At 25.3% G+C, this 15,677-nt stretch overlaps 1 protein-coding gene across 2 annotated transcripts; it reads right to left on the bottom strand.

Annotated features, from left to right (window-relative positions):
• Nucleotides 1-647: 647 nt before the first annotated feature.
• LOC107166742 (glutaminyl-peptide cyclotransferase-like) lies at nt 648-9,727 on the bottom strand. Of its 2 annotated transcripts, XM_089219035.1 has the most exons (7): nt 9,241-9,721; nt 6,378-6,409; nt 5,109-5,240; nt 4,745-5,011; nt 1,373-1,528; nt 1,078-1,288; nt 648-1,013 (listed from the first exon to the last, which is right to left on the bottom strand). In XM_089219035.1, exons 3-7 carry the CDS (start codon nt 5,196-5,198, stop codon nt 865-867), a joined length of 873 nt encoding a protein of 290 aa, XP_089075161.1. In that variant the 5' UTR covers nt 5,199-5,240; nt 6,378-6,409; nt 9,241-9,721; the 3' UTR covers nt 648-864. The 2 variants fall into 2 exon arrangements, with proteins under 2 accessions (XP_089075161.1, XP_089075160.1); XM_089219034.1 differs by lacking the exon at nt 6,378-6,409 and having other exon boundaries at nt 9,241-9,727.
• Between the last annotated feature and the right edge of the window lie 5,950 nt (nt 9,728-15,677).

Genomic DNA, 15,677 nt, shown 5'->3' with positions numbered 1-15,677 from the left:
TCCTCAGAAACTCACTAAATAATATACTTACATACATTGACAACAATTTTTTCCTATATCAGATGGCTAAGAAAATTCAAGAACAACTACATGACTTGGAATACTCAATTTTGTTGATATGGATACCTAACCATAGTAAAATCTTAGGCAACAAAAAAGCATATGATGCAATTGCATTCTCAAAGGCTATTATTTTAACCGAGTTTACTTTGTTTGGCGCTAAAACAATCATCAGGGTAATAATAATATGTGGAAACAGCAATGTATCCAAGGAACATCTAAACTACACCAAATTAAAAACCACATACTCGCATATATCCACTCCTATCAGATACCGTGTGGAAAAAGAAACCTTCATCAACTGAACGAGAAACAGCCATAAACCAACCTACTAACACCTAATAAATAGAGATAACCTCTTATTGTACTAGTTGCAGTACCCCTTATGGTAAAACTGAAATCCTCATTCCACATTAAAGAAAATGAGAGACCAGAGGCAGGAATTCACAATATTCTGTCAGAAGCACCGAAAAATAAATCTAATATATTCAAGTATTTGTAATTTAAAAAGCTATTGGTCATCGTTTCTGTTGCTTGATCAAAATAAATGGTTCAATGTTGCTTATAAAATATTTAATTAAAAGAAAGTTTTAAAATAACATATTATAATATAAAATATAAACTTCCAACAATCATACAGATAAGTAAAATATATTAAATACATGTATTGTAAAAGTAAAATTTTAAAAAAATCAATAAAAACAAAATCAACAGTAAAAAAATCAAAAAAAAATCTTAATCTTAGCTAAGCTAATTTTTTTTTTTAAATTTATAAATGAAATAATAGGAAGAAAAAAACATTGCTCACTGTGTTTCTAAATAACTAACTATAAATACTTGAACAATTTTTATTAAGTTTATTATTGTTGGCATGTGTAATGCATCTTTATTATCACTTTCCTTATGCCAAACTTTTGGAAATGGATTTGGAATCAAATGAACTACTTCAATTCCTGCAAAACAAAACTTTTATTATAACATACAAATTTAGAGATGTATTTGAATTTTAGTATTTACCTCTTTGATAAAATGGAATATGGTCATCATCAATTTTAACAAATGCAGACATTGGACGAAAATAGGTATCAGTATGTTCATTCAGACAACCAGTCTTGTTTAAGAATGTTTCAGATCTTATTAAAGATCGATATAGATCAGAAGTTTCTAAAAAATAGTTATAGAATTTTGGGTTCTTTGTGCCTAACAAATCAAGTAGCATTAAAAATTCCTAAGAAAAAAAAACAATAAAAGAGTAATAAAATATTTGATTACATGTTTGTTAATCAAGTTATGAAAAGAACTCATAACTTACAATTCTGTATAGTTGATTTAACTGTCGGCCATTGTGTAGAAATTTGGTATTTTCCATCTTTGAAGCTAAATGTCGGGAACCATACAGAGAATCTGTATCTGACCATTCCTCAAAAGCTTCTTCCCCATCGAAAAACACCATCATCAAGCTTAAAGGCTAAATTATTTAAAACAGTATGTTATAACAAACACTAAAATATCAACTTATTATTATACCTTATTTATTTCTAGAATAAAATTTAGTGGGATTTCCAATAATAGCATTATCTCTAAACAATGTACATGTTCAACAAAACCACAATTTTGAACTAGACTTATTATTACTTTGAATTGACCAAACTGTTATAAAATATAAAACTAAGAACAGAATTTGTGTTTGTGTGTTGGCATTTTTATTGATATACCCAGAGGCGGACTGGGAGTCGAACAGCCCAGTATTCTACTGTCGGGGCCGGCACTACCCGTTTATACCATCCTCTATGAATAAGATACTTATAATACCTACATACTTTTTCGGGTATTTATTTATCAAATATATTAGGCGGTACTGCCGTACTGGATTGTGCATAAACACCAAAAAGATAACTTGTATGCACACTACGAAATTAATTTATGATTCGAAAGCTTCACTAATTTCTAAATCCATGTTTAGTACCTAATTATAGGCTAGAGCAGAGGTATTCAAACTGTGCGTCGTGGCTCCCAAGGGCGTCGCGAGAGTTTGCAAAGGGAGCCATGTCAAAGCACCGAAAACCAACATCATACCTAGGTCTTGTATAATTATTATAAAATATATTATTTGAAATCATAATGGAAATGAAAACGACACACCTTACGATTCGACCATTTGAAGTCTTATTTCTTATCACCTGTATAACATATTTCCCATATTGTATCCGTGTGTTGTTTCAATTTTTTCATAATAATTTGGTAGCCGTAAAAATATTGTGAAAACCCAAAGGAGCTGCGCGCTGAAAAAGTTTGAATACCTCTGGGCTAGAGTCATAAATAGAGACGAATTTTATGCATTTGCATGGTGATACTAAGTACATGCACTTATAAAACGGTTTGAAATGTCGGCGATTCAGACTTTATTGAATCCGTAGACCATTTTAATTTGGCATTTAAATGCATATTTGGTGGATTGGTTCACTATAAACTTTGGGGTCCTTTTTAAACAAAAAAATAAATAAAAAAATAAAAAAAATAATAGGCACATATTTAACAATAAAAAGTACAATCCATTTATTTAATTTTAATAGACATTTTATTAGTTATTACTTATTAAAAATATCTTTTATTTATGGTAGCAAAGTATGGAATGGGAAGGGGCCCTTTAAATTTGGGAGTTCTGTGCTAGTGCACCGCCTGCACATACGTAAATCAGAGCCTGGATACAATGTACATTATATTATTATAAACTACATAGTTCGACCACAGAATAGATTAAATATATTCTGTGGTTCGACTACGAAATATTAACTTATTAGTTATTACTGTATTGTTTTAAAAGCCGGCAACCGAAAGCAGTAGGTAGTCTTAAACTGTTTGGTATTTAAAATTTAAAAATACATTTATTATTAATATACTAATATTATCAATTGATGTTCATGAGCTACGGCACACTAGCACACCTGGCCAGTCCGCCCCTGGATATACCAATTATTATACAAATTTTGGCTAATATTTAAAATAGTACAATTTAAAAATAGTAATGAACATAGGTGTTTAATAGCTTCATAGTCAATTTAATTTATATATTGTATTGTATATTAGTGACTAATTATAAAACCTGGAATTGTATGCATTTGCATATTTTTATTTATCAAATTAAAAAATAAAGTAAGTCAGCATTTTGGTGGTGGATGTTTATCTATTGTCCCTTCGGTCCTCAGATAGGATAGTGTAATTTTCCTTTATTCGATTTGAATGCAATGATTGCATTTGATAAAAACGATTCTGAGCGGACGAGGGAATCTTTTTTTATTTAATTTTATTCGTTTCTATGGTGATAATCGTTTAATTTAATATTATAAAATTGTGAAATTGAAATTTTTCTCCTTTAACCGCTTTTATTTCGAGTACCATTTCAAAAATCAAAAAATGACTTCTCTAAAGTACCAACTCAAGAACATTACCTTTCAGAAAAGAGGCTACACTTGATACTTTCGAACAAGTTTATGAAAACCTTCATAGAGAATGAAACACCAATCTAAGTAATTCCAATAAATAATATGTTGTAATTTACATTATATACCTTTGAATCTATTTGTTTCTTTTTTTGAAATAAATAAAATAACCATTGTTCTTCTTTTCTTTTTTTTTTCATTAACCTTATTCTTCCCACAAGCTTTGAGTTTAAATAGAAAGGAATTACCCTTCAACTCTTCTAAATACTATGTATTATTATAATATTATTATATATTATTATATAATTATAGTATGTTATAAGGATTGAGTTGAAAATGTTGAAATAAACATAAGTATTTAAAATATAGGTGAATCCTACATAAATTGAATTTAGTCTTTATTTTATGCTAAATAGAAAATACCAAAGAAGTTGGATATTTCTGTTACAATGCTTTTGCTAGTTAGGTTGTGTAGTCCTATCATTTTTACAAGGATTTCTTTTTGTGTGATCAATTAAATAATTTATTGCCAACCAAATCAGAAAAATCAATAAACATAATTTTTCAAGTTTTGGTTTGGTTTGATTTAATTCTTTCAGCTAAATTTAATTGTTTCAAACCAGCAGCGTGCTTAGTTAGCTAATTTTTTTCTATTAAACTTGACCCGCAAAACAATATGAATTAAACCTTTAAAAAAAACAAAACCAAATTTAAAAGTCAAAACTACTTAAAAGAAAGATATAATTTTACTTATAAAAGAATATAATCTAGTATAATAATTAATATTATTGTTTGTTTTTTTTCGGTAAAAATCTATGCCACAACTTTTTCGTTTCTTTTAATATTTGATCACAGCAGCAGAATATAAAATTAATTTTTGAAGTAACGCTATTTCCTTATTTTTATTGATTCTTGTATGTTTTCCAAAGTTAGATTTAATGTTTTTATAATTTATAAAATTTTTGTAGATTAACCACAGTGAAATAGTTATATCATTAGATGTGTAACAATTTTTTATTATTAAATTATTAAACTTATGCAGGGTTGTATGAAAATGTGTTTATTGAATGATTCAACAAAAATTTAATGAACCAATCGTGGTCCACCAAATCATGTTTGAGGGATCATTAGCTCACCTTGATTCATTACATTTAGTGATTGGTCATGCAACCTAGGTATTGATTTAAAAGTTAAAATGTCAGTTAGAAATAATTATAATAGTTTTATTTTGTATATTAACTTACAGTATTTTTGAAGGCTTCAAGTCGTTGGTTTAATGATTCTGCCATGTATAACATCATAGCACAAGGTACTGCTGAATCAGTAGCGCCGACAAAATAAAAATCCATTAATTTTGAATCATAATGGCAAGCAATAACTATATACCGATCAGCCATGGGGTTTAGAGTAGCCACAACGTTAGTCATATTGTACAAGCCCTTTGGTGTGAAAGCTTTGAACTCATCTAATTCCACTACCCAACCATTATTTTTCATTTCCTCCGCAATATACTATAATTTAGTAGAATCAAAAAACTGGTTATTTATATAAACTAAATACATAAATACAATATAATTAATTTTAATTTTTTATTTGTTTAAAATTTACCGTTTTTATAAATTCGTGATTATCCGTTCCAACTACTCTTGGAATTAACATTTCATCTAATATTGGCTTAAAATGTTGTTCAATCCCCATGTGACATAATTTATAAATAGTATCTTGAGAAACAGCAGTGCTCTAAATTGTTTAAGAACACACATGATTAAATTTATCTAATAAAACTTAGATTACAAATGTCAAATGACAATATATTTCACTATAAAATATTTAAATAGAAAAAAGTAATCTATTCTATATGAAACCAATTTGAAATCATACAACAATCTAGATTCTAGATAAATTGATTATAATTATTTTTTAAAATAAGATTCATAAAATCATATAGGAAATAAGGTTTAAATTTAAATGAATTTTTATGGATCGTTTATATATTGATATTGTGATAATATAAGGAGTTTGTAGTACCTAGATGAATTTTGTTTTAAATTTGTGAAATGTTAACATTGGTCAATGAATAATAGTTATTATTGTACATATCTAATAATATTTAAAAAAATAGGTAGTATATACAACGTAATTTTAATGTACATTTTGCTTTATAGAAATTTGAGTGCTATTAGATTATAATTTATTAAAATTTACAGTAATAAAAAGCATAATAGATTTTTAGTGTTTGGTATAATAAAAGCAGAAAGATCAAAATCTTAATTTAATAATAGACTGATCGATATGTATTAGGGGTATTGGTTTATTTGATGCACGCCACTAATATTTCTCGTATTTTATATTATTTACTTTAATTAGGAGTTATAGGTAGGTATTTAGAAATAATTATAATTATAACACAAAAGTATGAAAAATTTTATTAAATATTCTATCTATGGATAATATTATAAAATAATCGTTAAAATTAAAAATACATTAACTTATGCAGGTGGCCAAAATTCGGATATATTTCAGTATTTCCTCAAATAGATTCATAGATAAAATATTTAATATAATTTTTCATACTTTTGTATTTATTGTGTTATAGTTATTTAAATACTTTGTTCCTAATTTTATGGAAAATACAAGAAATATAAGTGGCGGGCGTCAACTAAACCAGTATCGTATTATGTATACGGTATATCTATCAATAATATAATATATAATATAACCAATATAGTTTAGATAGCAAGGTTACAATTAAATAATTTGGTATTACATAATAGATATGAATGTAACACCTGTAGTATATAGATCTATGGTCATAGTTGTATATTTTTTTAGGAAATGACTATTTTGGCGTCCGGCAAGTAACTACAAAAAACTTACCTATTTTCACGCCATATGCTGCAATGAATGAGCTAAAATATTAATAAATATTGATGAATATATTTTGGTAAAAATAAAAAAGGATAGAAATAAGTACGGCTTTGTTATACATTTTAGGTGATAAGTGGGTAACTATAATGTATATTTTTAATTTAAATTCAATAATCAATCATTGCATACAAAAAAAGATTAAGATTACAACCAACTTTAAATACTAAAAGTATATTTTATAATATTAATGCTATTAAAGTAAGCATTTATTTATATTAATACAAGTAAAATAGGTATAATAGGTACAATTAATTTTTGCTGAAAACATTTCATTTAATATACTTTAAAAGTTTCAAGTACTAACAAATTATATTTTTAAATTATAAAAAAAAAATAACTTAAATATTTATTCTCTGTTCAAATATCTAATTTTAACTAAATTGGAACTTGTAATATTTTTACGAAAAAAACTGCTTATAAAATGTATTGATTATATGATTAGATTATGAAATACTTCAAAGAAAACTAGTTATTAGGTATAAACCATTGGGACAGTTTTTCAAATCTTTGTGATGTTTAAAAATCTTGTGGAAAAAAATCATAAATTCATAAGAGTAATATAGTAATATAGTTTACTATAGACTGTCCACAAAAATATTGTCATACTGAAAAGTTTATTTTTTTCTTATTACAGTTGTAAGTAGGTATGTTGAAAAGTAAGGTAATTTCATTACAGTTTCATTTGAGAAACCACTAATAGTACTTTTATCCCTAAGTAACGAGTAAAGTAACTTTGTTCCTTTTATCCCTAAGTTTTGAGTTAAATAATATAATTTTTTTACAAGAGTAACTAACACAACACTGCAAACTGACTACTAAGGTATTAATAAAAGGTATACTAAGAACAATAATTAATATTTTCAAATAGTATAAAATGTTCCAATTTAATTCCAAACCAAATTGGTACAGTATTTTACACTAAAATTATTTGATTTAAATAGCACAAAATAATTAAAATATAAGTAGAAATATTAATGGTTTATTTTCACTTTGCTTTTATTATGAAGTATTAACCTCATTTTGCTGCAGTTGCCCAATCATAAAAAAACAACATTTCAGCACATAATATTACATTATATATCAACATCGAACAACATTAGTGTATATAATATAATCTATTGTAATAACATAATAAAAATTTTATAAATAATAATCATGCAATAAATTATATAAATACCGAAATACCATAATGTGAACATAAAACTATTTTACAAAAAAAGTTGTTTTTAGAAAGGCATTATGTAACCAACAAATCATGTTTTATAAATAATATTTGATAATTTTAATTATTTTAGGCACTTGTAAAAATAAACCATAATAAATTAACTATCATATTCTTTTAATTTATAATATAACAGTATTTAGATAACTTATGGGTTAATTTAATTGTTTGATTATAATAATTATGTGGTATTTTTTCAGGTTTGAACAACATTCTTAAAATTAAAAGATCAAATTTTAGGTAATTTATTATAACATTTGGATATTAATTGTTGATAATCTGTTATCAAATGGAAAATAATTATTTTCCAGACAACATACAATCGGAGATGAAATAAAAGGCACTAGACTAAATTAATGTTAATAGTGTTAATTAAGTGTATTAATTTTGTTACAATATTGATATATTAAAAAAAAATATAGTAACTATTTCAAATCTTTATTAAATATAATAGGTACAAGAGCTTTCTCGAATTGTAACCTATTTATTAGGAAATCTGATCACTGATCAGTTAAATGTTAGAACCAAATGTTCAATCAAAATGTCCATTCTTTATCAGTATTTGTTGTTTTGAAATTAATCTATGCCAACTAAAATTAATGCTATTTTATAGGTGCGTCTATTCATAGTATAATGTGTATTTATTTTTATTTTATATATTTATATCAATTGTCAGATAAGATTTGGAAGTTCAATCTATTAAATAAATTTTAAAAAGGTAGTTTTATTCACATACTGAGGAGTATTTTTCAGTATTTTTATTTTAATTATCGGTTGTGTTTTAAATAATAAATACCTTAACTATCTACTTGCCATTTATTTTATTGGTTAATTTAATCATAAATAAAATGTATATTTTTAAAATATGTATGTAGGTACTCATTATATATGGATATTATTTAGTTAATATTGGTTAAAATGGACAGCGGAATGATGGAGTGATAGGTATGCTATAAAATATTTTCTCATTATTTTATTGAATTCAAATCAATAATTAAACTTATCTCATAACCATGCGTAGATTAATAAATTTAATAAAAATCACGATTAATTTTATTTAAAACAGTAAAAAGTTTTCTGAAAATCATACTGTTTAGTTGTAAATACAAATATTTTTTATATTCCCAATATTAGTTACTAATAAAATCCTTTAAGTACCTATATATAAATTATAAAATAATTAAATAATAATTTAAATAATTAAAACTAAATATTTAGTACTGTCTACAAATTATTATAGGTAATTGTCAATGTTCAAACATATTATAATAGTCTATAAGTACTCTATGTTAAATTAAGAGAAACAATATTTTTATTTGTTATTTAAATAGTTTAAATAGGATTGCCTACATATAATTCTTGATGCTCAAACATATCAAAATAGTCAGTATATAACTACATGTTAGATAAAGAGAATAAGAGAAAGTAGATTATTCAAATGTTTTATTAAAATATAATGGCATATCAATATCATTATTATTAAAATACGATTAAAACAAATCTGCTTATTATATTAATAGGTATATAATTATTACAATATAATATAATAATGAAATAAAAATAATCACACTAAAAAATTGGATCACTTACTTGTTTATTTCTGGAACTGATTTTTTGTGACGAGGCAATCGTAATTATTTGAATAACTACGAAAGTACTTCTTAATAAAGACATTTTCAAATAAAAAGAGAATACCCAGTTAGTGATTGATATTAATTACAAAATCAAAAGAATTTATATTAAACGACATTAAAACGAGCGTTCAAAGTTTATCTTCGTCGTCAGCACTCAGCACGTTCCGTTCAAGTGAGTACTGAATAGTGAATACTACCATAAGGCATAAAACAAAAGTGTATAGTGTACTATTGTTAATTTGAAATTAGATAGGAGGTAGGTAAATAAGAAAATAAGGTGCCTCTCAACAGATTCAACATTTTGAATTGTGGAAGCGGAAATTGTTGTTATCACGCAAGATAGTATCCTTAACTATACGACCGATGAACACATAAAATTTTATACAAAATGGTACGGCCGATGAAAATCCGAATTTGGTTCAAAACTGCGCATGACGTCACGCGCCTATCAAAACTTCTTTTTTTTTCTGTTTGAACCGATGACGCCGCGGGAACGCCGGGAACTGCTTTCGCATTGCAAACAAACAATTCGAATTGCGCAGGTGTCACAGTGGTATAAAAGATTGTTTTTTAAATTTTTGTATCGCATTTGCTATATTATTGTGTTGAATTATTGAGTGTTTTATAATGGTTTTTGAATTTTGGACTAATAAATAATACTTAAATTTACGCAGTTTTACCAACAGTTCACTATATATAAATATTATAAAGGGAATTGATGGTTATTTAAAAATATAAATATTTTTTTCATTCAGTTGCAACAGTAATTTACAAACATGGATTTCATTAAATAAATTATATGATGTACTATGTACTATTATAAAAAATTCGAATTTAATATTTAATCAACTTTAAATGATAAATTACATTTTTACTATTTTTAGATTCTGAACGAAGTGATGAATATATTGATTTTACAATGATGTGTTTTTTTTTTTTTTTTTTATGTTTTTTTTTGTGTCTGTGTACAGCATAAGTAGTCGAAATAATGCTTCAATTTCAAACTTTGAGGGTGGTTTCCGATGTAAAAGTGAATTTCCTTGGTGCATTATTGAGGTCAAAAGTAAACATTTTCCAACAGTTTTAAAAAAAATCGAGAAAAACAAAAAAAAAATGACAGAAAAACGGGAATTTTTACGCAAAACCAGTTTTCGACCAAATCGATATTTTTATATGGTTGTAATTCAAAAACTAATCACTGTAAATACTTGAAATTTTCACCAAATGTTTATGGTAGTGCTATCTAAATACAGTTTAATTTTCAAAAATGTTCGACTTTTTTTGAGTTATTTATAGACCACTGAAATGTTCGACTTTTTTGAGAATTTTTTTTTGAAGTGTCGGTAAAAAAATGTTGGACGACCAAAAAAACTTGAAAATTTAATACAAGGTTCCTTATGAGTTGTTCTTATTGTAGCTAAAAAAAATTAAAAATCGTAGGTCACGATTTTTTTTAATAAGCGTTTATAGTTCAAAATTTTACGAAATCTGTCAAAAACGCGAAAATTTGCAAGTAATTTTGAAGTTGAAAAATCATAAAAATTTTTGTGTGTATAACTAAGGATTAAAAATACAACACTATGTATTCCATAAGTATTCCTTCAAGTAGCTATAGAGAAAACTCGAAGAATCATTATACGAAAAATTTTAGGAGTGTTTGAATTTTAAATTTTTACAAAATAGTGCAACGATAGCGATTTATCCTCAAACGATTTTAAATATTTGTAATTATTCAAAAAGTATAAGTCGTAGCTCGTAGATACTTGAAAATTTTATCAGTTATTTAGATTGGCATTTTCTTTATATGATTTAATTTTAAAAATATTTTGACTTTTTTTGAGATATTTATAGACAACTGAAATTTTCAATTTTTCTGAACATTTTTTAGTTTAAGTGTCGATAATATTTTTTTGGATCAATCAAAATACTTGAAATTTTAATACAAAGTTTCTTATATTCTATTCTATCCGCCATGAAATTTTCAAACATTTTTGACTTATGTTGTACTATTCATAGTTATATGCAATTTTCGATAATTATTAGTTTTTTTTAAAATTAATATCGATAAAAATTTATTTTTTGGGTAGAAAATATTGAGGATTTAATACAAGGCTCTTAATATACATTGTTACAATAGCAGTTGAAAATTAAAAGAAATTCATAGTCACAATTTTTTTTATAAGCATTCAAATTTTGAATTTTGACATAATACGTAGGTAATAATCACAAAAATTCGCAAATTGTTTAAGCTAGAAATTCATAAAAAATTTTCTTTTTAAATCTAAGATTTGAAAATTTAATACAAGATTCCTTAAAAATTTTTTCAATCTTTATCACAAAAAAAAATGTTCACCGGAAATTCAAATTAAATTTTTATTAGCATTTGAATTTCAAATATTGACAAAAATTCGTCAAAACCATGAATATTTGCAAATTATTTTGTAGTTCAAAACTCATAATATTGTTTTTATTTAAATCTAAGGTTATAAAATTTAACACTAAGTTTTCCATTAGTTTTGCTTCAAATAGCTATAGAGAAAATTTGATGCGTCATTATAGGAAAAATGTTTTGAGCGTTTGAGTTTTAAATTTTTATGAAATCGCGTAATGATAACGATTTATCCTCAAACCAGGTATATGTATATTTATGATAATATAAAGTATTATGAATTATGATAACTACATGCAATGTTTTTGGAAAAATTGATTAACCATGCCTTATTCAAAATGCGTCCTAATTGAAAAGTAATTTATTTGTTTCAAAATAGAATATATGACAATATTTAAATATAATATATCCTAGACTGACAAATCATCTACGTTCAGAATCGTTTTTCGTATACAATGATACCTATCATTGCATTCAAATTTAATCCCATCCATTACAGTAACCTATTGTAGTACTGTACAGCAGAGCGACATCCACGACTTACCCGCTTTTTTTTTAGAAATATACACATTTTATTATTTTAATAAAACAATAAGAAGTAATATGAACCAACTTAACCATTCAATGTAAATAATTGAATATAATATATTCAACGGAGGTAAATCATTGATTAATCAGTCAAAGTGATTTCTGAAAAAAATTGATTATATGGTCCCAAAACCATGGATTCCACAACAGTACATCATATTTATTAAAAGAAATCCATTTTTTTAAATTACTGTTGCAACTGAATGAAAAAAAAATATTTATATTTTCTGGTTAAAAAGTAAATCTAGTTGGTAAAATTTTGAATTTCCCAGTAGTTTTCAAAAATCAACGGAAAAAATTAAAAAAAAAAAAAAATTAAGGAAAACGGGAATTTTTACGCAAAATCAATTTTTGAGAAAATCGAATTCTAATATTGTTGACACTATAACAAATTACCGAAGACACATGAGAATATGAGATTTACACAGAATGTTTATGATGCCTTTTCTGTTACGTATTATTAATATAAATAATAACATAAACGTATTATATAGACATTTATTGTTAACAGTATAAATCGTAATGACATACATTATAGTTCTACTCGTTAATAACCGATGGACAGTCCCCACCGATCGTAATATGATACTTATGATTATTGTTAGTATAAACAGTATACGTATAATATAATATAATATAAATGCTGAATATGCAACATTTTCTATATTTGAAAAAAATTTAAAGATATTTAAAATCAGAGAAAGTAATTTAAAAATATTTGAAATTTTTAGTTTTTTTTTTTATAAATGACAGTAAAATTTTATTCATTCGGTAAAAAGCTTCAAAATTTAATACAAGGCTCATAATATATTATTACAATAATAGTTAAAAAAAAATTAAAAACAGTCAAATTTTTTATGAATTAACATTTAAAGTTTAAATATTGACAAAATACGTAAAAATCACGAATTTTTTTTTACAATTTGTTGCAAAAAAGAACAATAAGAATATCTGAGGAAGTAATATATAATATCCAGCAGTGACGTATTTATGGGGGGGGGGAAGAATATGGGGGATAGATCCCCTACTTTGCCTTTTTTTTTAGTTTAGGTATAAAATTTAAGCTGCAGTACTGTTGCTATTTACAAAATAATAAATAAAATAATGAAGTAGAATGTAGCATAGTCTACAATAACGTTAAAGTAAATTAGTAAATAGTTATATTATAGTATTAAAAATCAATTAGGTAAATTTTATAAATTATCGATAAACACTTGAACAATTCAATGTCAATAAATTATTCAATACTGTAATTAAAGTATCATATTTTTGAGAAAATATCAGACAGTGTAGGTATTGAATTGCAAAAAAAAAAGAACAAAACAAACTCAAAGAGCTAATAGAATTATTCAAGAAGACTCAATTGAACAATAGTATCACATTTCAGTGTTCTTATAGCATTATGTTATTTTATTTCCCAACTTACTGAACAATTTATAAACCATAAAAATATTTTTGAAGGTATTCATATTTTTGGTTGTATACCAAGTACCTACTTTAACTCTATAAATATAATAAAACATTAAAATGTTAAATAATGAAATAATCTAAATTAAGATTAATTCAGATGTATTATTTTAAACTAGGTACATATGTGCTGATTTAATTTATACAATATTTACTGTTTTAGGGTTTGAATGTATTTTTAAAACAGAAGCATTTCCAATTAAATTGAAGGATAGAGAAGAATTTACTAGACTTGTAGACTTTTATTCACCTGTAATAGACCCTTGCTCTAGTTTGGCTGAATTAAATATGTGGAGAACTAAGTTAGTTACAGAACACATTGTTCTCGAGTCAGGCCTACAGGCACTTGAGATTTGTGATGAAGAGTTCTATACAAATATAAACAAGCTACTAAAAATCTTCCTCACTCTTCCAATGTCAACAGCTACTCCTTAGCGTTCATTTTTTTGTTTAAAAAGAATAGTCTTACTTCAGGAATAGTATGAAAGAGGTAAATAGTTTGTAATTACATCGTTCAATTTTCAATAAAAATATTTATACTAACTGTTTAAAAATGTATGTGTTTTGTGATTATAGACTAAACTTAATAGGTTGGCTAACTTGGCTATGCTTTCTTGTCACAGAGAGGTCGATATTACAACAGATGAAGTAATTGAAGAGCTGTGCTTAAAAAACAGAAAACTAGAATTTATTTTATAAATTAATAAATAAAACAGAGTAAAATTAAAATCAATATTATTTTTTTTATTGTTAGCCTTACACGGAGTAATTAACAAAAGGTTGCATCAACACTAAAAAAATGTTGACATCCCCCTCCTAAAAAAATCCTATATATGCCACTGATCTCCAGAGCTATATACCAGACCTCGGTCTAGGACGTTTTGGCGGTATGCAGTATGCATTTTGGCTCTAGCCATTTTGGCGCCAACTAACCTAATAGATATAGTCAAAGTATATATACTATATATACTATATAAGTATATAGTAAATATATAGTAAAATGTAAATAGTTATTAAAATAAATAATTAATTAAAAATAGTTACCCTAATGAAACATTGTTTGCAATGCCTTTGAAAATAATAAAATTCATAAAATAATAATAAAATTAATAAAAATATAAAATTTTTATCTATTAAAATCTATATTAAATTAATTGTCTTGTATTGCGCCTAAAAAATAAAACCCTTTTAAGTTATGGATAGGCAATGTAATATACAGTATTACGATTACCGTCTCAATATTGTGTAGTAATCACTAATAATTGGTAAATGTAAGAGAGCCATATTCATAAATAAGGAATTCCAACGAATATCAAAAATTACAGGTTGAAATTATAAAGATCACAAAACTATTTTAGTATTTACAATCAATATTATGCAAGTATCTGGACAAACATTTTTTCAATCCAAATATCACATAACCTGTTATTATTTGCTAACAAATGTTACCTGAGTAACTTCAATTTTAAACTTGTAACATATACTATAATGCCATTTACCCGATTTGTATAACAAACATGAGTACCAGAGTACTTGATATTTTTAAAAGCGCAATATTTTAATACCATAATCATCCTAACATTCAAATAATCTTTTTATCAAATATAAATGTATAACATACTCATGTTAATAGTGCTTTTAAATTATTATCCAATAAAAGCGTCGTTTAGGTATTGATGAATAGAGAAATTAAAATTGGATCAAAATTAAGTTGAAACAGTTAAATCAAGTCAGTGTGGTAATTGTAAACATAGTAGTGAATGTTATGCATAATAGATAAGAAGCAGAACTAATGAATTGAGATTTAGACAATATTGGTGTGGTGTGAAACTAAACGTTTGTGGATATGAGGTCCGAAATACTGGTAAAACCACAACATATTAATCATTTTGTAGATTTATGGAAATAGAATAGAGCAGGATCATAATTTTTAAATAGTGTTACAAAAA

This window comes from Diuraphis noxia, unplaced genomic scaffold, assembly GCF_037042655.1.
Source record: "Diuraphis noxia isolate RWA-SAM2 unplaced genomic scaffold, SU_Dnox_SAM2 contig0002, whole genome shotgun sequence".
In the NCBI taxonomy this organism is placed as follows: Eukaryota; Metazoa; Arthropoda; class Insecta; order Hemiptera; family Aphididae; genus Diuraphis; species Diuraphis noxia.
This window is presented reverse-complemented; position numbering and strand designations above follow the sequence as displayed.